The 27,232-nt window shown below is 38.2% G+C and overlaps 1 protein-coding gene across 2 annotated transcripts in view; it reads left to right on the forward strand.

Moving 5' to 3' along the window:
- Ube4B (Ubiquitination factor E4B) overlaps positions 1–27,232 on the forward strand; it is a 287,660-nt gene that overhangs the window by 254,725 nt on the left and 5,703 nt on the right. For both annotated transcript variants that reach the window (XM_067136402.2, XM_067136403.2), the window contains exons 19-20: positions 14,864–15,038; positions 15,384–15,530. In XM_067136402.2, the coding sequence (XP_066992503.2) occupies positions 14,864–15,038; positions 15,384–15,530 (322 nt within the window). The remainder of the gene's footprint in view (positions 1–14,863; positions 15,039–15,383; positions 15,531–27,232) is intronic.

A 27,232-nucleotide genomic window follows, 5' to 3' on the forward strand; every position in this document is an offset into this window, starting at 1 on the left:
TAGAAAAGAAAGGGCAGAGTATGGGGTAGGGCTGTTTATCAGGAATACCATTGCACACAACATAGTTTCTGTTAGGCACGTAAATGAGCGAATGATGTGGGTAGATTTGTCAGTGGGAGGAATTAGGATGAGAATTGTCTCAGTGTATTCACCATGTGAGGGTGCATATGAGGATAAAATTGACAAGTTTTATGAAGCATCGAGTGACTTCATGGTCAGGGTCAACAGCAAGGATAGAATAGTGCTAATGGGCGACTTCAATGCGAGAGTTGGAAATAGAACTGAAGGATACAAAAAGGTGATTGGTAAACGTGGGGAAGATATGGAAGCTAATGGGAATGGGAAGCGTTTGCTGGACTTCTGTGCTAGTATGGGTTCAGCAGTTATGAATACATTCTTCAAGCATAAGGCTATTCGCCGCTGCACATGGGAGGCTAGGGGTACTAGATCCATAATAGACTATATCTTAACCGACTTCGAATTCAGGAAATCCGTTAGGAATGTACGAGTTTTCCGGGGATTCCTTGATGATACAGACCACTATCTGATCTGTAGTGAACTAAGTATCTCCAGGCCTAGGGTAGAGAAAGTGAAATCTGTCTGTAAATGATAAAGGGTAGAAAATCTCCAGGATGAGGAAATTAGACAGAAGTACATGGATATGATTAGTGAGAAGTTTTGAACAGTAGACAGTAAGCAGGTTCAGGATATAGAAAGAGAATGGGTGGCATACAGGGATGCTGCAGTAGAAACAGCAAGGGAATGCCTGGGAACGACTGTGTGTAAAGATGGGAAAAGGCAGACATCTTGGTGGAACGATGAAGTGAGAGCAGCTTGTAAACATAAAAAGAAGGCTTATCAGAAATGGCTCCAAACAAGGGTCGAGGCAAACAGGGATTTGTACGTAGATGAAAGAAACAGAGCGAAGCACATAGTTGTGGAAACAAAAAAGAAGTCGTGGGAAGATTTTGGTAATAACCTGGAAAGGCTAGGTCAAGCAGCAGGGAAACCTTTCTGGACAGTAATAAAAAATCTTAGGAAGGGAGGGAAAAAGGAAATAAACAGTGTTTTGAGTAATTCAGGTGAACTCATAATAGATCCCAGGGAATCACTGGAGAGGTGGAGGGATTATTTTGAACATCTTCTCAACGTAAAAGGTGGTGTTGCGAACAGCCAAGCTCATGGGGAGGAGGAAAATGGTGAAATTACGCTTGAGGAAGTGGAAAGGATGGTAAATAAACTCCATTGTCGTAAAGCAGCAGGAATAGATGAAATTAGACCTGAAAAGGTAAAGTATAGTGGGAAGGCAGGAATGAAATGGCTTCATGGAGTAGTAAGATTAGCATGGAGTATTGGTAAGGTACCTTCAGATTGGACAAAAGCAGTAATTGCACCTATCTATAAGCAAGGGAACAGGCGAGATTACAACAACTACCGAGGTATCTCGTTGATTAGTATACCAGGCAAAGTATTCACTGGCATCTTGGAAGGGATGATACGATCAGTGGTTGAGAGGAAGTTGGTTGAAAACCAGTGTGCTTTCAGACCACAGAGAGGCTGTCAAGTTAAGATTTTCAGTATGCGCCTGGTAATTGAAAAATGCTATGAGAGGAATAGGCAGTTGTGTTTATGTTTCGTTGATCTAGAGAAAGCATATGACAGGGTACCAAGGGAAAAGATGTTCGCCATACTGGGGGACTACGGAATTAAAGGTAGATTATTATTAAAAACAATCAAAGGCATCTATGTTGACAATTGGGCTTCAGTGAGAATTGATGGTAGAATGAGTTCTTGGTTCAGAGTACTTACAGGGGTTAGACAAGTCTGTAATCTTTCACCTTTGCTGTTTGTAGTTTACATGGATCATCTGCTGAAAGGTATATATATCTTGGAACTGGAAAATAGGTGCAATGAGTATGGTATGAAATTTAGCCTTTTAAAGACTAAATTGATCAGAGACTTCCAATAGTTGAAATTCTTCCACCTTTTTGATACTTTTTATTTGCTTTTTAGCAAATTATTAATTATAAACAGTACATGTTTCATTCTACTTGAGAACATCTTCAGCTGTTGTTAAGCTTGGGTGAATCGCTAAATTTCTGAATACATTATTTTCAGGTACATTGTTCCTCTTAAAGACTATTTGAATATAAATTAAATTAAAATGATGTTAAAACAATGTGGGGGATACTTGCTGATTACTTGCAAAAGACTAAATTGATGTCAGTAGGTAAGAAATTCAGCAGAATTGAATGTCAGATTGGTGATACAAAGCTAGAACAGGTCGATAATTTCAAGTATTTAGGTTGTGTGTTCTCCCAGAATTGTAATACATTGAGTGAGATTGAATCAATGTGTAGTAAAGCTAATGCAGTGAGCTAATGCAGTATTCTGTAAGAAGGAAGTCAGCTACCAGACAAAACTATCTTTACATCGGTCTGTTTTCAGACCAACTTTGCTTTACGGGAGCGAAAGCTGGGTGGACTCAGGATATCTTATTCATAAGTTAGAAGTAACAGACATGAAAGTAGCGACAATGATTGCTGGTACAAATAGGTGGGAACAATGGCAGTAGGGTACTCGGAATGAGGAGATAAAGGCTAATTTAGCAATGAACTTGATGGACAAAGCTGTACGCATAAACCGGCTTTGGTGGTGGGGTCATGTGAGGCGAATGGGGGAGGGTAGATTACCTAGGAGAATAATGGACTCTGTTATGGAGGGTAAGAGAAGTAGAGGTAGACCAAGACAACGATGGTTAGACTCAGTCTCTAATGATTTAAAGAGGTATAGAACTAAATGAGGCCACAGCACTAGTTGCAAATAGAGGATTTTGCAGACTAATCGCTGAAAGGCATAACAGTCTATAATGATAATGTATGTAATGTATGTATGTTTTATATAGAACATGGCAACCTGATTGAATCTAAATTTACAAAATAGATATGGGAGATGAAATTATGTATATTACCTAGATTTTGGTAACATTTCTTTTACTATAATGTTGATTAGAGCTATCATGGAACTAGCTGCTATAACTAAGAGTTTGGCAGGTGGTTGTGTAAATTTTTGTTACTTATGGCCGTTTTAACTATATTTATACCTGGGTTGGGAGCTGATTTAGAATTTGATTTGAAAAAGATTATTGCTTTGTCAATTTTAAGTCAACTGGGATTAATAATAAGAATCTTAGCGATAGGATTTCCAAAATTTGCTTTTTTTCCACCTTCTAACCCAGGCGTTATTTAAGGCTCTTTTATTTTGTATGTGCTGGTTCATTAATCCATAATATAAATGATTCTCAAGACATTCAATTCATAGGAAATGTTTGTAGTCAAATACCACTAACAGCTGTGTGTTTTAATTTTCTAATCTTGCATCGTGTGGTATACCTTTTCGGCTGGGTTTTACTCTAAGGATTTGATTTTAGAAATTGTTAGGTTGTCTTATATTAAAATATTCAATTTTTTAATACTTTTTTCTACAGGTTTAACAGTTAGTGCATATTATACTAGTTAGTATATGATAATATATATATATTTTTTTTTTTTCAAGTTGCTTTACGTCACACTGACACAGATAGGTCTTATGGCGACGATGGGAGAGAAAAGGGCTAGGAGTGGGAAGGAAGCGGCCGTGGCCTTAATGAAGGTACAGCCCCAGCATTTGCCTGGTGTGAAAATGGGGAAACCTCGGAAAACCATCTTCAGGGCTGCCGACAGTGCGGCTCGAACCTGCTATCTCCCGAATACTGGCCACACTTAAGTGACTGCAGCTATCGAGCTCGGTTTTATTATTATTATTATTATTATTATTATTATTATTATTATTATTATTATTATTATTATTATTATTGCTGTGGCTGCTTCAATTTTAACCCATTCTGAAACACTTTTTTTTTTCTCCATAGGCAGGGAAATCACTTTTTAATTAAAGTTGTATTTGTGAGATGCAGAATGAACATTTAAAAAATTGAATTCATGCCATGTGAAATGAGGCAACTGCAGGTTCCATGAAGATCTTGCTCCACATCCTTGCAAATAAACCATACCTGTTCTTATAATGTTGAAAGGTTTGAATTCATGATTGTTTAGGGGGTGTGTGTGTGTGTGTGTGTGTGTGTGTGTGTGTGTGTGTGTGTGTGTGTGTGTGTGTGTGTGTGTGTGTGTGTGTGGTTTTTTTTTTACATTCCCATGGTATATGAAATAGTACCTGATGCTATATAATTGAAATACTTAGTACTTCTGTAAAAGTTATTACTTCCTTGGGCCAAAAAGGGATTAGAAATTTTATTAATTAATTCTTAGTTTTGTAGGCACCAGGAAATACATCTGGACATGAAAATGGCTTAGTCTACATGCCATTGCATTGCCTACCTCAAGTAACTGGGAAGGTCAGTAAAGAAATCTCAAAAGTACATGCCATTTATTTCAGAAATACATGTAAATTGGGGCTAATGTAATTCTACTTTTGTTTACAGTTGTATTAATTGCCTTAATATATAATTCAGTTTTTACTTTTCAATGACTCAGTGCGTTCCTCTTTTCCTTCTGTGTTTGAGCTGCATTCCAAGTTTTTTACCTCTTTTTTAAACTTTTTTTAGTCACTTTCCTTTTCCTGTGATTATCAAGCTTTCCTCTTACATTAAGACTGAAACTACGAATTATGATGACGACGACTGAAGATCTTTCAAGAATGGCCTTCTCAGCAAGTATGATTGCCCAGCCCCTTAGATGAGGCCAGGCAACAGGGACAAGTTTTTCTGTTGATTGAAAAGAAATGGATGTAAAGTAATTGGGATCGACAATGAGAGCATCTACTTACGTGAACACAATAATTAGAGGTGGTGATTTTTAGCATTTTGAAATCAGAAATTTAGCATTTAGATTTGGTTGCATGTAAACATTTGCAATTTAGGTTTTTATACCATTTTGAAAAACATGGAATGTGAATTCTGATAAATAGTTTTGATAATAATTTATGTGAAAGGTTTTGTCTCTTGATACTAACAATTCCTTTTCCTTCTCTTTCTCCTCTTGTCATCACCACAGTTTTGTTCTTCTCCACATTGATTTTCATAGCATATTTCTCAGTATTGTCATTTAAAGCCTCTAGTTAGATTTGCACTTCTGTATTGTTGACTCCCCAGATCACTATGTCATCAGCAAACTACAGTATCTCCTCCATATCTTGCCTTTGTTTCCTTCACAATTTCACCCATAACCATCACAAACATAAGTGGAGACAATACACTTTCCTATCTTAGTCCAGTTTGGTTTCTAAACCAATCTCTTCTCCCCACTGGCGTCTGGACACAACTGAAACAGTTGTTATACATCGCTTTCACTAGTTCCCTTTATTGCCTTTCACATCATTTTCTTTACAGGGTTTCCCACACTTTTTCTCATCAATCATGTTCATTCATGAATCAGTGACACTGTTGAAAGAAATCCTAGAACATACCTGAACATGTAGTTCTGCCATTCACGTTCTATCACCTACAGTAAAATTGTACTGTAATATCTTTCAGCCTCTACAATTTTGGTAGGACCCCAAATACATTGCAGAGTTTCTTGGGCAAAGTCTGGGTCATCATCATTTTCATTTTCCCTTTTCCAGCTCCTGCCAGGTCGGGGTGTTGTTGGCACTTCTCCACCATTGCCTCTCCTTCCAGCAATCTTCTTCAGTAATTGTATTCCAGTCCAGTCTTCTTAATCTTATACTGTTCTCAACAGAGTCCATCCATCTTGCTCTGCACCTCCCTTTTGCCCTTTTTCTTTCTATCTTAGCCTCCAACACTTGTTTTGGTATCCTTCCCTCCTCCATCCTCATAAAATGTTCAAGCCATCTCAATTTATTCTTCTCCATCCTATCACTCAGTTTTCCTACCCCTATCTCTTTTATGACCTCAACATTTCTTACTCTGTCTCTCCTTGTCTTCCCTACCACACTGCTCAGGAACTTTGTCTCACTGGCCTGAATTTTATTCTCATTTCTTCTTGTCAAAGTCCAAGTCTGATGCATACATTAATACAGGGATATAGTATACCGTGTACATTATCTCTTTACATTTCTTAGGAACTTCTCTGTTCCACATCAGGTTCCTTACATTCTGGTAGAATGTATTTCCTACTTGTACCCTTGTGCAGATCTCCTTATCCAACCTTGCATCTTGCATTATTTTACTTCCCAAATATTTGAAGTATTCAACAACCTTAAGGTTTTGTCCCATAATACTAACGATTCCTTTTCCTTCTCTTTCTCCTCTTGTTATCACCACTGTTTTGTTCTTCTCCACATTGATTTTCATAGCATATTTCTCAGTATTGTCATTTAAAGCCTCAGGTTTGATTTGCACGTCTATATTGTTGACTCTGTAGATCACTATGTCATCACAAACAACAATATTTTCATATCCCCTCCATATCTTTCCTTTGTTTCCTTTTGATTTTCACCCATAATCTTTATGAACATAAGTGGAGACAATGCACTTCCCTATTTTAGTCCAGTTTGGTTTCTAAACCAATCGGTTCTCCCCACTGGAGTCTGGACACAACCAAAACGGTTCTTATACATTGCTTTCACTAGTTCTCTTGATTGCCTTCCATATCCTTTTCTTTCCAGGGTTTCCCACACTCTCTATTAACACTATCGTACGACTTCTCTAGATCGAGGAATACCATCCCCAGATCTTTTTCCATATTCCCACTGTTTTTCCATTAGTAATCTCATGCTAAATATAGGGTCTATCATTGACCTACCCTGCCGAAATCCATACTGCTCTTCTTCTAAATTTCTTTCCACCCTTTCTCTTATCCTCGTTTCTATTTTTCTCTCCAATATTTCGGCTACTTGTGATAGCAGTGTAGTCCCTTGATATTTGCCACATACCTTACTGTCACGTTTCTTAAATACTGGTATTATTACACCTTTACACCAACCATCAGTACTTGCTTTTTCCTTCATATACATCTTAGATGCCTATATAAACAATGTAGACCAATAGGTCCTGCTGCCTTTATCATTTCCACATACACAGTTCATCCATCCCTGCTGCTTTTTCTGTTTTCATTTAACAGCCATTTCCACCTCTGCCATTGCAATATCACTCGCCATTTCTGGATCCTCCTCATTTACCACTGCACTCTCTTCTGCATCATTTCTAACATTCAGGAGTTTATTGAAATAATCTTTCCACCTATTCTTTATCTCCTCTGGGTTTGTTATTACATTTCCACATTCTTCCTTGTTTTGTGTAGATTTTTTTCCTTTCTCTTATTTTTGATCAATCCATACAACATCCTTTCCACCATTTACATCCTTTTCCAACTCTTGTGTGAATCTCTCCCAACGTTTTTTTCTTTTCCTCATTTACAACTCTTTTACACTTAATTTTAATTTACCGGGCGAGATGGCCGTGCGGTTAGGGGCGCGCAGCTGTGAGCTCGCATCCGGGAGATAGTGAGTTCGAATCGCACTGTCGGCAACCCTGAAGATGGTTTTCCGTGGTTTCCCATTTTCACACCTGGCAAATGCTGGGGTTGTACCTTAAGGCCACAGCCGCTTCCTTCCCATTCCTAGGCCTTTCCTGTCCCATCGTTGCCGTAAGACCTATCTGTGAACGTGCGATGTAAAACAAAAAATGAAAATAAAAATTAATTTCCTGATACTTAATCTTACTTCCTTCTTTTCTATCTCTATTACATTCTTGCCATGAGATCAACTGTAAAATAAGAAAAAGAAAAAACAAATATAAAAGTATGCACACAATACACATAAAACTTTATAATGATTTTGTAAAAATGTATGCCATATATATATATATATATATATATATATTGGGACCTTTCCCACCGTCCCCCATGACTCATGGGACCATGTGACAACAAACCAACCCTTTCGGGTCACGAACACATGGGACCATGCTCCACAGAAGTCGATAGTCAAGGGATCTTTTTGGTCTGTGCCGATTTCTCCTCATTGGGATTGTATACTTAATCCACTCACATGAAAAGTTATCGACCATTCGACTCAGCTAGATCAAAGCTACTCTCCCGTTCCTGAGGTCTGAACACGGACTCCTCAGGGCCGAAGAACGTTCGCGGCATATAGAGTAGAGGCTATCAAACATAAACTATCTTAAAGGCCTACAATGAATGGAAGAGGATTCTGGATGCATGTTTTTCGGTATAGATAGGCATGAAAATCGTTTAGAACAATTTACTATTCACTCGGTGAAATATACAAAATTTACATACACTCTTGATACTTCTTACACAATTGATATAAGCAATCACTTATTTTAGCAGCGGAAAAATCCGGGCTGCCATTGACATCAGATGTTACCTCCACATTCCACAGACCAAAATCTATGTGGACGGCAACGTTAGCTGTTACTTTCTCTAATCCAATAAATTTTCCTTTTTGACACAGACGTAAATATCCATATCCCTCTCTACCAAAACAGAGAATTACCGAGAGGTTATTAATATGATCTCACCTTTTCACATACTATCACTTTGAATTGCCTGTGTCCTATATTGCTTACATAACTATTACATTAGTTTGGATGTCTGCTACACAAATTGTTTTGTGTATTATCGCGATTGTTTTTGTGCGTTCTATCACCCGGTTACCATAAACCACTTGAGTACGACATACACAATAAAATGACCCTACCATATTCACAAAAAACAAAACAAGCCATGTTCCCCCCAATGCGAGTATTCCATGGGACTGAATCCCGTATTACACATTTGACTCTATTTACACACAAGACAACTGTCCGCTTTTTTTTTGAATGGTCGGCTAACTTAAGAAAACATTAAAGTAAATATTAAAACATAATTAATCCGAACATTCTGACCATATCAGAAATCCGTCACTAAAACACGGAGAAGGAAAATAAAAACAATGGACTCAAGTCTTCCATATAAAATTAAACAGACTTGAACAACGAATTATCATTTGCAATCACTACCAGTGGACTTTCACGAAGTCTAGATTCAAATCGACATCGATTATAAGTAAACAAAACACTTCCTGGAAAAGAAATATATCAAACACATGTATCAATAAAGACAATGGCTGTCATTAACCCATTGTAACCCGCTGTCTTAGCGAGCTGTTGATCCCTGCTGTGCCCACACGAGGTTTGAACCTGAGACTCTGGTCGTCTCCATCCAGGGAGCTGTAATGCAAAACCCTAACTAAGCTAATCATGTCTCGTGCAGTAGTTACTCTCTACATTGTTTTACGGATCAAGGCTAATGGACAGTGTGTAGTATTTACATAAATTTTGTGTCTTCTTTCACACAGTAGAACGCAACATTCTACCAAAGACGTTTTCTTAACAAGGCGAGTTCTTTTTCTCTCTGGTCATAAATCAGGACCCCAGTCCGTTCCCCCTCTCGCACCACGGCGAGACTAATTCACCGCATTCCCAGGCGGCCTTCAAGGAGCCAATAACATCATTCAATTTTGCTAATGCAGGGTCACCTGCTCAAATTAGCTCATTACGATCCTTATGACCAATAATTATCTATTTATTTTTATTATTCAACCAGATTATATCAAAAACTCCCTCATTATACTAGCCATTGGAATTTAACCCTTACATTCCAATCGTATCCTCATTCACACTTCCAACCGCCTTTCCTCGAAGAACAACGTCTCCTAATTTCACCCGTGTGGGTATAGATTGTGTACCTGGCATAACATTAACTTGCCATTTAAACGGATCGGCATGAAATCATCGATCAAAATATAAAATTAATAATAATAATAATAATAATAATCCTCTAACCTTTTGCTTGAAATGTATCGGTATCAAAACACTGATCAAGTTACATTAAGAAAATAATAATAATAATAATAATAATAATAATAATAATAATAATAATAATAATAATAATAATAACAATAATAATAATAATAATCAAAATTAATTAAAATTATTAAATCCTGCCAAAAACACTAACAGACCTCATTAGTGTAGTGGGGGACAGGGGTTCAAACCTCGGCACTCCAATCCTTGAACATCTTCCAGTACTGCCACAACTTATATTATCATGCAACAAACTATATCTTTACGAACATAGTGCTGATTCTAGCCCAAGCCTTTCCTTTTTATACGGGCACTTGTTGATGACTCTGTCACCTCGCTAATCCCTGCGTAACTTAGGCAATTGCTCAGATGAGATCTACATTATTAATCTACATAGCATTCTACTCCTTTTCCCCCTCAATTCCTTCTCAGCACTAAATAAACAAAATATGATAACATGCAAATGTAGCCACTAAAAGGGGTCCCAAATTCTATACATAAACAAAGGATCACTCCCTTCCCATATCTAATTAACCTGGATCCGCCCAAGATTGAATTTTTTGAGAATAAAGTTGTAACTTTTAGCGTTGGATACAGTGCGCGCGGTTACAATAATAAGAGTCCAAGAAGACTGTAGTTTGCCGTGCCATATATGGCACGCTGGGCGGATTCAGGTTAATTAAAACCAAAATGAATAAAAGGATTTCCGACCATTCTCAGGCGGATTAAGCCTATTTATAATGTTATTTTTAACCCTATACTTCATGACTGGTATTTACAAAGGGAAATACTAGCGTTGGAGAAGAAACAAAACTTTGTACTCAACGGTTGCTGTCTTCGGCCTGGTCCGGAGGTTCCGGAGGCCTACCCATGTTGGATTATTCCATGGCGTTGGATCCTGGAGTCCTGGAGTTCAGAAGTTCCATATCTTGTCTCGCGTAATCCATTTTAATAGCACACGGATCACTGAAATTAGATTGTAATTTACACAATTTATCAATTTCTTGCACACGTGTTACCATTCACTCCTATTACTTCTTTGGCTACCCACTGCCAGTTACATGGAGATGAATATACCGGCTACTTTCAGCTAGTCTACCCGAATTGCACTGTTAAGCCGGACATTCCCAGCATCCGTATGATGCAGAACTCTCTACCCCTATCTTCTGTATGGTTTAATAGTTCAGGGACACTCCTCACTAGATGTTAATCAGTTAATAATCTGACCTGCGCTTTGTTCAGAAACAGCGTGGATTTATACAGTTTTTTTGTTCTCCTACAGAAATTCTGCGTACTATCCAGTAGTTGTTATACAAAATCCTACTTCATATTTCACGCAGTCTTAGTCTATTTTGCAACCGATATCTTAAGTACATCTCATTACCGTAATCGTCTGTTGCCTATCACAAATTATAAGCGAAAAAACTGAAAAATTTCACTCCCGCTTTGTTCACATAGTATACAAAGGCGCAGTAATTCGATAGCGAACTGGCCGTCGTTTCCCGTCGAAAGCTCCTCAACGAATGCTGAAGCTCCCTGGAAGTGCAGAAAACTTATACTAGCCCCGGCAGTAGGGGCGGTTTAGTGAGCTCATCCCCACTCTTATTTCGACTGCTCCTGGATAAATCAGCCTGTCGAAATTAGCAATACGCTAGACTGTGTGACTTGGTTATGCACAAGTGCGCTGTGCCATGCGGAATTGGATATGTTCGGCGGATCTGTAGTAATTAATTAATCATCTTGGAGGGGAAGTGGGGAGTCCCCGAAGGCATCTGGTTTTTCACTAGGCGTACGTACGCTAACGGAGTTATATAAGTTGTTTACCAACGCCTTTCGCTTGGAGAGTATTTTCTATCAGAACTCCTGACTTTATAATTCCACCAAAATTCAGCACACTGCTCTGACGGGTGCAGTTTTGCTAATCAAGCCTTATTTACGCCGAAAATGCATTAAATTTAGCCCGATCGCTTTGGCATCGCTGTACGCTGGCATTTGTTTTCCAATATGGAGTCGCTAAATAGTGTTCTTCTCCTGCTTCTTCTATGACGTGTGCCTAGTTCGGGGATTCTTTAAGCCACCCAGTGGGCGGGTGAAGGCGCCTCTCTGGCGGGCGTCTTATTGCACAACCTGATGATACACCCAACATCCACACAAAGAGAGCTTGCAGCCTGCTTCCTTACCAAGCATATCACTTGAAATAAATATTAATTGTGCCGATACGGTCACAATATATATATTTTAAAGCTCAATGTGATAACACACTCGTGTAAAATCAAATGTTACCGAGCTCGATAGCTGCAGTTGCTTAAGTGCAGCCAGTATCCAGTTTTCGGGAGATAGTGGGTTCAAACCCCTCTGTCGGCAGCCCTGAAAATGGTTTTCCGTGGTTTCCCATTTTCACACCAGGCAAATGCTGGAGCTGTACCTTAATTAAGGCCATGGATGCTTCCTTCCCACTCCTAGCCCTTTCCTATCCCATAGTCACCAGAAGACCTATCTGTGTCAGTGCGACGTAAAGCAGCTTACAAAAAATAATCAAATGTTCTTAAAATAATTTTAATACTGATGATGGACCTTAGAGTCCGAAAACAATTTAGTGTGCTGATGTGACTGTATATGATAAATTATAATGATAAGTACTACCATCAGCACTGTTAATAAGATGTCTTTGATATTTTATAATGATTATAATACGTTAGCCGGCTCCGCGGTGTAGGGGTAACATGCCTGCCTCTTACCCAGAGGCTCCGGGTTCGATTCCTGGCCAGGTCAGGGATTTTTACCTGGATCTGAGGGCTGGTTCGAGGTCCGCTCAGCCTACATGATTACAATTGAGGAGCTGTCTGACGGTGAGATAGCGGCCCCGGTCTAGGTAGCCAAAAATAACGGCCGAGAGGATTCGTCGTGCTGATCACACGGTACCTCATAATCTGCAGGCCTTCGGGCTGAGCAGTGGTTGCTTGGTAAGCCATGGCCCTTCGGGGCTGTTGCGCCATGGGTTTTTTTTTATAATACATTTACGTTTGGCTACCATTTCATTATTAGTCAAAACTGACAGGAAATTCTTGTGCACAGATATTGTATTCATACTACTGATATATCTGTTAAGCATATTGTCGAGAACTAAATACATCACTCTGGCAGATTAAGTTTGTACTATCCGTTATTGTCAGAGAGTATGATGTCTCGTCAAGACACTAATGCTGAACTTTCCCTTGTCGGAACAACAACTTGTTGAGGGGTTGTATTTTTACAGTGGTACAAGGAGGAATTTTAAGTAACTCAATAGGTTTTTCCAGGTGGAATGTCCTGAAAGCAAGTTGTGTCAGTATATGTGGTCTAGAAGTCAAGAATCGGAGCACAGCTGTCACCTGAATATGGGATGAGGGCTTCTCTAAACCACTGTATTAACTCTCCCTTTCCCATTTCCCTGATTTTATAGCTGTGACATTACAGTATGTGCTTAAAACATATTTTTAAACCTATTGGACTGAAGCTTCCTACATGCTCCTGCCACACAATACATAATTTTGGCAACAGGTAACTATCCATGCTGATCGTGTGTCTTCCATCAACAAAAGGTAGAGCCCGTTTAGACCGCATTTCTTGACCAAATCCACGGTGGTCCACATTGATAATTGAGGAGGGCGTATAATTAATAAATCGCCTTTTGACTGTCTTAACAAATTCCTCCTCTACTGTGTCAGTTTCTGCATTATCATATACAGTACATGGAATTGTGAAACAAAGTAATCTTCCAGCTCTTAATTCTGTGTTTTTTCTTGACTCGATCAGTCCATGCATGAGATGCTCAGGAAAAACCCTTTATAAGCAGAAGTGCTTGCAAAAGTTTCAGATCCCACAGTTGCAAGTCTTCATCACTAACATTTCTTTTTACTATTCTAGCGTCCTGAAAGAAAGAATAAAGCTTCTTGTGTACATTTTTTTTTCTTCCAGTTTGATTTTCCCAACTGATTTTCCTCATGCTTCTTCCAGATGTAAACATTCCAATGTAACCAAGCAAAATTGCCTTTGAACGTTTGTAAATGATCATTGCTTCTTGCCACCTTCTTTAATCCAGAACTTCACAGCTTTTTCCTTATAAGCAATGGTGCCGTTAGGTTTCCTTTCTGGACTAGGAATATAGCTGGAACTCGATGACTTACACAGAGACAGGCTTGTTGCAGCGCTTGATTCTGGGGTTTCATGCTGGAGTTTCAAACCTGGTCCTTCATCATCGTTTGTGTTCAGAGAATGAATTTCATGATCAAAATCACTGCAGCTGTCACTTTCATGGCTGTTCACATTTATATTGAGACGTCTCTATAAAATGATGAACGCATGTTTGATTAATATCAGTTATATTGATTACAAACTGACCCATGTCGTCTTCATTAGAATTTACTTTCTCCCATAGAAGAAAATCTTTTACTACGGAAATAACTCGCACTGCGTACTGTAACGCATGAATAGGACTTGGAAGACCACCCTGTAAGGAACACATTACGACTATTCTCTTTTATTTTAAACAATCCACAAAGTAACAATATTACTTCCTGTCAAACTGATATATTAGAACCAACTCTCTGGCTTATCTGCCGCCGCCTCCCCCTCCCCAGCGCACATTCAAACATCAGAGGTAGGCTGGCAGCTGGCCAGCAGGTAGGATTGTCTCATCCAACCACTCGCAGTCGCATATTATTTGTATTGTAGTTTGGCCCTAAATTTGTCAGTCTTCCAATTCAAAGCGGCAGCTCAGTTTTTGCATAGTCCCCCTCAACACGTGGAATGAACTATCAAAATTAGAGGTATGCCTTGGCACAAAAATTTTCAATACTTCCCTTGTAAAGTAAGAAAATGCAGTTGATAACAGCAAAAGTAACATGCTATTTAGTGCAGAAACAAAAGCCCATAGAGACTAATTGTAGATCCAGTTGTCTTGTGTAATTTTGAGAATGGTGACTAGTCCATAGTTATGCATGAAGTTTAATAGCAATAGACATTATAATGTAATACATTATATGGTAATACTTGCAGAGGTCTTTTAAGAAGGAGCTCTTTGAAGATGCTGCCACTCGTATGGAGAGAGCTATGATCAAAACTCTGACGGAAATAGAAAAGTTTCGCAACCTGGCAGAAAAGGCAAATGAGATAGCCATTCAGAACATCAAGAGAGAAGTGGACTACAGTGATGCTCCTGATGAATTCCGAGGTGAGTATTAGACTTCCTATGTTATTAAAAGAGATCTCAAGCTCTTAGCTAAAAGGGAAACAGGGATGATAAGTCTTGCAGATCTTTGCCATGTAAGTAGTATTTTTCATGACAAAACTTTAGTTAATATTAGTATTCCAGTCCATAATCAAAGGCAGTGTTTATGTCTAGTATTCAAATCCATAATCAAGTACAGGTTTTTTAATTTTCTTTTTGTATATTGCATAATCTGTTTGCTATGTTGGCTATGTTCTGTCTGGTTTACTGATTATCATAGTGAACTTCTTAGGAAGCACATTCAAGTATTGTGTGTTGTGAAACTCTTTGTGATTATTTGTTTGGCAGATCCGCTTATGGACACACTAATGGATGATCCAGTCACCCTTCCATCTGGCAAAGTGATGGACCGGCCAGTGATCATGCGCCACTTGCTCAACTCATCCACTGATCCATTCAGCCGACAGCCTCTATCTGAAGACATGTTGCAGCCAGGTAAGTTTCTTGTTTTCAGTGTCAAGTGTACAAGATTTAAAGAGTCTTTCATTTTGTCACCTTTCATGGCCATGCCCTTCCTTTTGCTGATTCTTTAATTCCTCATATCCACGAACCTACTACACTGGCGTAGCAGGGGAAGAGGTGATACTCCCACGTGGCATGTCCCAGGTGGCGGATAGGGGTGTCGTAATTGGCTTGCCGGCGGACTTGAGGGAAATAAAATACCTCTCGCGGACCAAACACACAACACCCTGTGGGTGGGGGGCGCAGACGAAGAATTCACTCACGGTATCCCCTGCCTGTCGTAACACGCGACTAAAAGGGGCGACCAAGGTATGATCAAATTAGAACCATGAAACTACTTGTGATTAGTACCACCACGCGGGGAACACCCTGGGTCGCTTTTACTTGCGTGTAGTACCACTATGTTAGGTACCAAATAGGTTTGTGATTAGTAGCAAATGAGAGCGAGACAGCTTTTATAGGTACCTGTGATTAGCAGCACTATATGAGCGACACCATGGGATGAGGGAACCCATGGTTCTGGCTTGCCTATGATTAGTACCCACTATATGAGGAACACCACGGGATAGTACAAGTCCCTGTAGTTAGTACACTTATGTGATGAACACCATAGGTTTGCGTTGCCTGTAAATGGTGCTGCAATGTGTATATATTGTATATTATGTATATAATTTCCTTGCCATACGCTAATAATAATAACCGTAGGTCTGTAATATATGTGCAAATTTCATTACCTGTGAGTAGTACTACAATGTGTGGAATACCGCAAGTCTATGCTACTCTTAATTAGTATCGCAACATGACAAATAACATGGTTCTACTTTCCTAGCGATAAGTACTATTGTGAGGGGCCGCTGACTTGGATTTTGGGCCCCTTTCAACTACAAGTATCATCGATTCAGTATTGTGCTATAGAAGCTGTCCCTTGGTCAGTAATACTATTGTTCTACGCCAGCTTCTGTGCATGTAAGGCACTGTGGGTCGGTTCCACTGATCGTTTTAAATTCATATCCATCTATCCATTCATTCTTCGTCCTCATGTTTTGAATTGTGATCAGTGGATGATTTTGGGCTTTTACTTTGTCATTTCATTTTGTCTCATTTCGTACCATTAGGGGCTGATGACCTAGATGTTAGGCCCCTTTAAACAAGCATCATCATCATCATCATCATCATTCTTCATATGATTGGATCTCTTCTTTTTTCTTTTATTTCCACTTAAAACAACAATCACCATCACTGCCACCAAAGTATCCACAATACAGTCCTTGTAAAATGGGTCTAATTTCTCATAGGAAACATGTTCTCATCTCACATTAAGAATGACTGTTCTGCCACACAGCCTTTATGAATCAGCTTGGGAACAGGTAGTGCATTAGTAAGAGTGGCTTTATATCCTGAAATGAGTGATAGCTTTGAAATGTGTACACAATAAGCTGGTATAAGTTCTGGGTGTTGAAATATTTTTTCTGATATAAACTTCTTTTCACAACTTGGCTTTACCTATTGGTACCTTTTTTTAAATTCACACTTTCACTCTGCTTTGATGGGTACTTTTGTTCATAGAATCTTAGTTGTGAAAAGCAGCATCTCCTTTAATATCACAGAAATGTGTGTATTCTGTTGACAGTATGTAGCAGTCTAGTAATTGCCTGTATTGGAACATAAGAATTTTATGATTTTATAGAACATTTCAATCTTAAAATGCAGTGCCACATACACAAAAAAAGCACTGTCACCAAGTTGACTGACAAATATGGTGTCCGGGTATTGTTCAAGAATGGCATCACAGTTATACATTGAAGAATTTAAAATTAATTTATAAATTGATATTATAAGAATTATAAATTACATACCTCCTACTTCAATCACAGTTGATACTCCCATATAGCGCATGCACATTTCCTGAGGTTTTTTCTATGTCAAACATTACCACTTTGGATGAAATAGATTTGAGAAATATATTTGAGTATAATTTGGGCAGCGAACAAAGCCGAATGCAGTTTCTCATCTAAGCATGCAATTGTATTTAATATTACAGCAAAAAAGTGGAACAATCTAGTGCTAACCTACTTCTGCCATTACATCTGTTCTCTGCTTATCATACAAAGCTTAGTTTTGTGAATTGGAATTTGACAATTCCTGCTTTAGCACCATGTTCAGAATTTTTCTTTTTCATATAACTGTTGTACGATGTAGATTTCTGCCTAGAACCCATCATCAAATGTTTCCTCGTATGAGAATACTAAAATAAACAGAGTTATCCAACAGTATTATGGTGCCATAAGGAGAAATCAACAACAGGTGTTCCAGAAGCCATTTGCCATAAATTTTAATGGTCATTTACTAGTGCCATGAAATTCCTGCTACTTTATTACTTCCAGCTGCGTTCCATCTTGGCCTACGTAGGGTGGGCCAACTCAATTTGGCATTGCTTTCAGGTACTTTTTCAGACAGCTCCTTATTATTTTCCTGCTTCCCTTGGTTAAATCTTGTTATTTAAACCTGACCCAGGTTCATAAACCCTAAAGATTTATTATTATTTTCTTACATATTATGACCCTTTCCTTTCAGCTGATAATTTCACTCTGTAAGTGAATTAAACTTGCCCTGTATCCTTCAGTTAATGGTACAAACAGTTGATAATCTTGCTGGAGATTTTTCCCAAAACCATCACAATGCGCAAATTTACGACCTGTTGTTGTGTTATCATGTTTCTCTGCGTACTGTACTATGGAGAGTGTAAATCCAGCTGTATTGCTTGAATACTTGTCCATCACACATGAAAGAACTCACTAGTTGTACGTCACTTCTACTCTCTTTTGACTCCCATTCAGGAGCTAACCAACCCGGAAAACATTGCTAATTCCAAAACTGCAAGCCAGCATGCCCACGTCATACAGGAGAACAAGAAACGGTGTTGAAAGCCGAAGGAACCCTTACACGAAGCACTGCACTTATGCTCGTGAGATTGAGGTAACTCGTTATCAGAGGAGCCAAGAAGGGGTGAAATAAATATGATTTTCAAGCTTTAGAGGAGCAGAGATTTATAACAACCATAGCCTGCTAGCCATAACCTTTAAGCCTCGGCAATGTGCCTGTTCACTAGTTATAGGTAGTAGTATCAGCGGATTTCTCTGTTTGGCGCTCCCTCCCTAGAACACTAGCTTCAGCATGTCTTGACTAGAAGCAGCAACTTAACATATGCAGAACTTTGCAGCTTAGGATTTGCTATTTAAGTATTTTGGTTTTTCAAACACTTTTGTTGTGCTACGGACACCTGCTCGGAATATCGTGGATTGACAGAATACTTGACACTGAAGTACTCCAACGCCTGAACAAAAAGAGCTAGAGGTCATGTACAACATCAAAAAGAAGAAACTTGAGTAATTTTGCTGTATCATTTGAAGTGATAAATATAGACACCTTCAGCTTATCTTACAAGGTAAAATTGAAGAGAGAAGAAGTAGGGGAAGAAGGAGAATATCTTGGCTACGGAATCTATGGTTATGGGCTCAGTACCCCTTCTCTTTTATGAGTTGCTGTGAACAAGAACCAGATCGCCCTGATGGCAGCCGACACCCAATGATGATATGGTACAAGAAGAAGAAGAAGAAGAAGAAGAAACCCTTTTGTTTCTGAAGCTATGCATTTCACTTTCAGTGCACATGGGGATGTTACTAACTTTCAAAGCAGGTAATAAATATTTCTCAAAATTCTTTCTCTTATGTCATTGGTACCTTAGAGATAGCACTTTCTATGAACATCTTTATTACACACAAAAGTGCTATAAACCTAGATTTGGGTAATAGAATGTGAAGTTCTTGTTGCCATTAAGAAAAGATATCCACAAGGGCAGAATGGCAGTTGGTAGTGATCAGCTTAGCTTTGCAAGTAGTCCAGGATACCTCAGCCACTATTTCACCACAAGACCTTCTATGTACGCCAGAGAAGATAACTGTATGGTAGTTTGCGTAAGTGAATACTTTCACTAAATTTTCAAGCTTAAAAAAAAAAGTAATTTAACGAAATTATAAATATTATTTATTTTATTACATACCCTGGATATCATGCAGGCCACCCAAGATACAGAGTGGAATTCGACTAATATACTTCAGCAATCTCTGTTACTTGTTGGGTTCGTATTTGTAACCTATATCGGTGTACACAAACACAAAAATTAAAACATGATAATAATAATTAACGTTATAAAGGAGAATAATAATTTTCAGATCCGATCAACCAAAATCGAAAACTCACGCACAAGTACAAGAAGACATAAGAATGTAACTACCAGGTTAGGCAACATGACAACTAAAGGAATGGAGATGGGAAGCGGTTGGGACCCTACCCGGGCGGTGAGAAGGTATTGGCATTGCTGGTGAAACGAAATTAGCGGTGATTCAATTTGAGTACTACAATTTACTAAAATAATAATAATAACAAAATAACATTCCAATAATTTACTAAAATAATAATAATAATAATAATAATAATAATAATAAAAGAATAACATTACAATCAGAGCCATCAATGATGCAAGTCAAGTTTAACACAGCAAATTTAGAGAGATGCATACAAGCTTCATGGCGGTGAGTTTAAAATAACATACAGAAATAATCAGAAACATTTTAACCAAAATTCGTTTAAAGGAAAGAGCACACGCTCACAAATCACACCTACATGTTAATACATAAAGAAGGAAAGAAAAGGTGAAAATAATTAAATCTTAACCCAGAGCCCGCTTAGGAAACAACCTTTTCTAAAACACTTCCGAATAAGGAACTTATCCTGAACAAGAGTATGTTAAAGACGAAACGGAACTACTTAGAGGCAACCCGAGGGAAACTTAAGATTTACATATTTATACAATTAAAACCTGGAAAGAAAGAATAAAATTTTATATAATTACAACACAATTAATAAAACCAAAAGGAAAAGCGGAATGCCTCTAAAACAAAATGAGTATGACTAGTCACAAAGGCTCATGTGAAATTAAAATTGGCAAATGGGAGAAATCCCGGGTAAACTCCAGAGGTTAAAGAAAATTAAATTAAAAACTACATTTGAAAGTTAAAAATCCGAAATAAGAACGAGATAGTGCTTACCCTAGAGGGCCGGGAGACCCATCAGATGGAGGAGACAACTTCTCCCTTTGCCAGTCAAAGAAACAAGACAGAGGGAACAAGCTTGGCTCTGGCCAGATTTTATTTTGGCCGATAAGGGCCTAGAGAAAACTGCTGACCAAATACTGGGCGTAGCTTCGAAAAATTTCCAATCTGATGCAACTGGAAATTCCTCGAAGCATCCTACTAAACCTGGCACGTGCGACTACACCGTGCCCCGAAAGTTATAACAACAATACCTTTACATTTTAAAAAAATGATCTACACATAATAAAATTCATTGTAATCGGATACCTTATGCAGCTTACTGCTGATGCTGTCGTACCCATGACCGCTTCATATGTTTTGGTACTCATCAAATCCTTTCCTGATTCTTTACTTCGCATCTTGCTGTCATTGAGATATTCAAGAGACTAGTTTTATAACTATTGAAGCCTCTCACTGCTAATGGAGGAAAACTGCATAAGGTCTTTGTTCCCTGCTGTAATAGGATGAGTAGTGCTACTTACATCATGAAGAGTGAACTATTTATATACATTTTCCATATATATTGCAGTGGCCCATGCTGTAGAAAATGAGTTTGAGGATGATGATTGTTGGTTCTTTAAAAACTTCATAGAAGTACTGGAACCGAGCGAGTTGGCCGTGCAGTTAGAGTCAAGCAGCTGTGAGCTTGCATTCGGGAGATAGTGGGTTGGAACCCCACTGTCGGCAGCTCTGAAGATGGTTTTCCATGGTTTTGCATTTTCACACCAGGCAAATGCTGGGGCTGTCTGTACCTTATTAAGGCCACTTCTTTCCTATCCCATCATATTTATATTTATTTATTCGCGTATAATGCCTGTGCTCACGTTAAAATTTTCTGTCGAACTTATTGTACAATAATTTAATTTTATAAAATTTCTATTGCTCATGGTCAAATTCAAGTTTTATAAAACCTCTGATAAAACTTTTCATAAAATAGGACATGTTCTATTCCGTAAAATTAATTTTACGAAACGAACCAATTAGCGAAGCTGACATCACGATGATGCTGGCGCTACATCGTGAGAAGATTGTGAAGGTCGATTGTAAACAAACACTTCTTTCTAAAATGGCAGGATCTGGGTGGACTAAGGAAGCTGTTAGTGTTTTACTGGACGAATACCAGAAATATCCTTGTTTGTACGAACTTGAAACGCCACTTTACCACAACAGAAATGCAAGAAAAGAGGCAGAAAACACAATCACCGAATTCCTGTATGAATGCTGGTCTTCTAACCTCAACTAATTTTTGACAAAGGACAGCAATCCTCTACCTTCTTCTCTTCTTTTGATCCAATCCCAAGTCCAGCATTTCCTGGCATTACTTTTCATCCTTTTTACCACTGTACAACATATAATTGCAGCTAAAGCAGCAAGTTTTGCTTTGTTTGTTGGAGTCATACTCTCAAACACACTCTAAGTTGAACAGCTGATTCCTGGTTTAAAAGTTTAGCGATAGATGGCAGCACATACACATCTTAGTTCAGAAGTGAGTTCATAGATGGCCATCCCGATGCTTCCACGGATTTTATAAAATAATTTTACCGTGAGCAACACAACTTGTTTTCACCAAAATTTTTATAAAATTAATTGTACAACAAATTTTACGAAACACTTTACCGTGAGCAATAGGCATTAGACAAAGTTTATTTTCCCTAGCGTGGCTGTCTGAAAATTTGGATCATCTTATTTTGGGAAACTAGGAATATAGCATTTATTTTTTTTCCTGTTCTAGTCATTGTTATTGTATGAGTGCATCATATAGCGGAATGGAGCTACGGCAGGTTTTACCCTGCGTGTTTCAAGGCCAATTGTAGAGCTCCCACTTAATGGAATAGAGCTGAACCAAACAAGTGGAAATTTCCACTCTGCTGTTTATATCTAGCAGAATTGGCTTCTGTGCAGGAAACAATGCATTTGATGGACAGTGTGAGAGGCAGAAAATTTTAATTATCATACCGATATATGCGGACTCTGTTAATGTGATTTTGTGACAAGGTTAATGATTATTATAAAATAAATGGATACAGTCTACAACAAACTTAAAGACATCCTTTTCCCAATGGTCTTGTCACTGACTAATTCAGATCATGGTTTTGTCACTAGTCGGACTTAACCAATCTAGCCCAGTGGTCTTGTCACAACCCAGATGTAACTAATCCAGATGTTGGCAAACCGACTGAGTGTTATGTGACGTCGTCCAAGCAGCACCATGTTGGATCTCTAATCTTTCGCCCGTTGGGCATGAACCTTTTACCAGGCTTGATAACTTGGTTAAATTCTTCATATCGACTGCTACGAAGCATAACCTCGTAAGTCAAAATATGACTTTTTTCAGGGAAGCTTAAAAATGTTCCTAAGTCATGAAATTTGGCTCAACAAGGTAAATTTAATATTGTTTCTGCATCTTTTTGGACTTTAATTATACAGTAATATATTTTATTAAGAAATAAACATTTCCAAGGAAGAAACTAACTTACGAGTGTGGTGTGACAATTTTATTTGAGACTGCCCAGAGTGGCATGCAGAATTAGCAGCAAGTGTATGTTCCCCTAATTATATCCTGTTTACTGAAGTTTTCAGTAAAGTTGTTCTGTTTTCTTGAGTGTAATGTAAAACTGTATCCACCCTCTGTTCCCCTTTCCATTGGTTGGGCTGTTTTTCCTGCATGTGTTGTTCGACCTCTCTTGGTCATAAGTGGCTGTAACCTCTCTTGGTTTTTTTAAATTGTGTTTCTGTGGTTACGTTTCATTGTTGTGGGTTACACGAGGTATAATCAAAAATAATATTGTCAAACATGGAGTGAAGAGGTTTTAGAATTAGGATTATTAAAACCCTTCATCACTAACTTCTCCCATGACCAACGTTATCACTAACCATTTGTCTGTGGGACTATGCAAATGAAACCACCAATATCTGCAGTTATGCACGTAATAAAGGTAAACCAAAACTTAAAAATACACATATACAAGCACACTCTTCTATTTTCAAAGACCTAATGGTCATTATACTACATGGAAAGTACTTGTTCAATTCTTGGTCACCGCACATCTCCATCATAATCAGTACACTAAGAAAAGATCAATTTCAAGATGTTCAAAGGAGAAAACTGCACAATTGTTCTTTCTTTCATTCTGTTCTGGGTTCAGTCTCTCTATCACTGCATTTTCTCCAAAAACATCAATCAGCATAACACTTAATGACCATTGTAAAATTGAACACAGGGTCATGTTTTTTATCAGCAGCTTGGTTGACAAGTGCATTTGTGTCCTACTTTAAGTGTGTCTTATTAATATTTATGAATGATGATTCACTTTAAGGTCTGTCTAATTGCTCTAAACTACCTACATATCACCTAAACACTCTGTTTGATCGGTGGTCACCACATACTGCCAGATTGCAAACGGTGCAAATGAAGTGAGCCTGCAACTTTGAAGGAGAAAAGACAAGCATTTTCTTCTTGTGGGGTTGCTCTTGTTCAGGTTTGCATATTTTTGCATTTCCTCTGAATATTTCACCTAACATTGCTCTCAACGGTTGCAACAAAACTGGCTGCGTAAGCCAGTGCCAAAGATAAGGTGTAATCAGATCATCACTCAGCTGTTGTGCATAGGTTGTTTGCGAGACTGGTTTTTCTCCTTTCCTCAGATTATTGTGGCAGTATATTATGTATAACCATTGACAAGGAACATGATGATTATGTAGAAAGAAATACATAAAAGGCAGTGTTGGGTCTTCTAAAGTCCATACTGTCACATTATTACTAAACATTCATTCCGTAGATGACGGCAGCTCCGTAACACTAAAATGAAATTAGGCACAAAAGAACTTCCATACTTTCTCAGGTTAGAACCCATACTCGGAAAGGTACTGAAAAGGAAAAGCAAAAAAGTTGCTACTGGAAGGATGGGGGAAGAACATTCTCTCTCCGCGCATCATCCTACAGACGAATGTTTAGTGATCTAGGGTTAAATAATACTGAAATACTATGTAGAAATTTAATTTTCACCAAGAGCACAGTAATTCCTTGAAATAACATTTGTTTACATAATATGAGAAGTATAAATTAGTTTAAAATTACATTGATATAAATGTCCATTCAGTTTGCTCTTCAAAATAAATCACCATTTATTTTAATGTTCTGACAAGTTTTCCTCCAATTTAATGCGGTAAATTGTCATAGAAGGAATTTATATCAATTGGCAAAACTTCCTTAAGATGTTGAAGGTGATATTTCAAAGTTGGAATTTTTAAATCTGCTTTTGTACATTTGTTTGCATTATATTTCATGGCTGATTTTCTTTGGCTGCCATGGCAGATCACAGACTTGATTAAAAAAAAATTGAAGTGTAGTGTATGACTCTCAAGAGACTGAAATTTAGAACCTTCAAGTCTCGTGACAATGGCATCTGATACACAAAGTCCAGGTTGAATAGAAGAGTATCTTCAAAGCTCTGCATCTGCGTAGTTAAAAAAGTATCATACAAAAAAATTTTGTTTCAAGAGGGAAAGGTTTCCTTTGGGCCTCAATCATCACAACTGTATAATCTGGTAGAAGGTGAATGTATATATTCCATAGCTTCAGTCATTGCATGGACAGAGTCTACTTCCATTTGAGTGTGTCCTTTCACCAAATACGTTTGCTCAATCTCGATATTATTTTTCACTGCAAACTTGAGTTAGGCATTTGCAAGCACAGTGTTTTTGTTTTGATGTCCACAGCTGTTGTTTTATATTATTACTTTTCTGGCTGAGTGGCTCAGACGGTTGAGGCGCTGGCCTTCTGACCCCAACTTCACAGGTTCGATCCTGGCTCAGACTCATGTTGGTAAATTTACTAGCACGTAAAAGAACTCCTGCGGGGCAAAATTCCAATAACTCGGTGTCTCTGAAAACCGTTAAGAAAGTAGTTAGTAGGATGTAAAAACAATAACATTATTATTAAATTATTACTTTTTTGTATTCATACAATTTTTATTCAAACAGTCAATCAAACAAGAAGCAAAATTTGATGCAAAATGTTCACTTCCACACATGGCCCATCAGTAACAAGTATAATGGCTGGAGGATAAATCATAAATTGTATAATTGTGTGCACAAAGCTTTGTCTTATAATACATTGCACTAGCCTTTTGGTTAGGACACAATTTTACTGACCATAGGTCCACTGTAAGCACTTTCATATTTTTGTCTTAATTTCTTTGACACATTTCCTTCTCTCTTTTCTTCTCTTGTACCTTCCTTTTGGAAAATGTGCCTTTTCCATTCTTCTTTCCCTAAATTGCCTGCTTGTTAAGAACAACATACATCACACTCACCATTTTCTAGTTGGTGGATAGCAATGTTGTCCTGGTCTGCTAAGATTTAATGGTTTCCTTCCATGGGATATACATTTATCTCTGTAAATGTCAGGTGTTGCTTACTATTAATAACAGTTTCAAGATACATCTTCGTGTTCTTCCTGCAATAGTGAGCCGGCCATGTACATGTTATCAAATTACTTCCCAGCATACTTGGTGGTGTGTGTCTTAACGAGATCCATTCTTAGAAGTCATTGAACGATTATGAACACAACATTCCTTTAGAGAGAAGGTTTGTAGAAATATTGCCGTACACACACATCATCCTTCCCCAATTTTAGTGAAGTATTTCAAAGTAACTTTTCTTCTGTCACCAGCACCAACCCTCTCTTGTTTTGTTAGCACATACTCCAATAACGACTTTATGTACAGTTTCTTTTCAGTGAGGCTCAATTCTTTCCAGAAATTGGAATGCAACTCTCTCCTAGCTTCCTCAGGAATGTCATTATATGTCATTATAGTATCTCCATTTTGACTTTTCACAGGATAATTTGGTGCATCGTGGACATACTTTTCTGGCAGGTCTTGCCACGTCTTGAATTGATTTGTAGCTCATACTAGAGTTTTGTCAGTAGTTAATGCACTGTTCTCCTGTTATACAAAGCCTCTTACTCATTTTCGGCTTATGACCTGCAACATCAGCTTTCTTCCTTCATTTCCTTACTTCACTGGCTGATTCCTTCAAGACGTTGTTGGCTTTCCTTATATAACCCATGATAAGTGGAATAAGAGGTAATATTTGGTCGCTCTGAATGCGAGTGTAGATACAAGAATCATTATCTCCTTCAGTAGCAGCGAGGGCATTTTCAATATCTGAACGAGTGTTGTCATTTGGATTAACGCACTCGTTAGTACTGTATTTGCTCGCATGTAACTCGCCCTTTTTTTTTTACCACAAATAAGTGTGAACATTTTTGGTGCGTGTCCACGATGACCGTATTCCTGAAAAACTTAAAAATTGAGTTGGGCTATTGAAACAAGACAACTGGCATACTTACCCTATTCATTGTCACTGCCTTCAATCTCCAAGCTATTCTCGCATGCATCATACTGGTCACCATCCCATACTGCATCATCCTGACTTCCGCCCAACGCATTTGCCATGCTGGTCTTCAAGAAACTCTTCACAACTTCTGTCGACACCATAACCTATGCCCGCATAACC

Source organism: Anabrus simplex, chromosome 1 (assembly GCF_040414725.1).
Source record: "Anabrus simplex isolate iqAnaSimp1 chromosome 1, ASM4041472v1, whole genome shotgun sequence".
Classification (NCBI taxonomy): domain Eukaryota; kingdom Metazoa; phylum Arthropoda; class Insecta; order Orthoptera; family Tettigoniidae; genus Anabrus; species Anabrus simplex.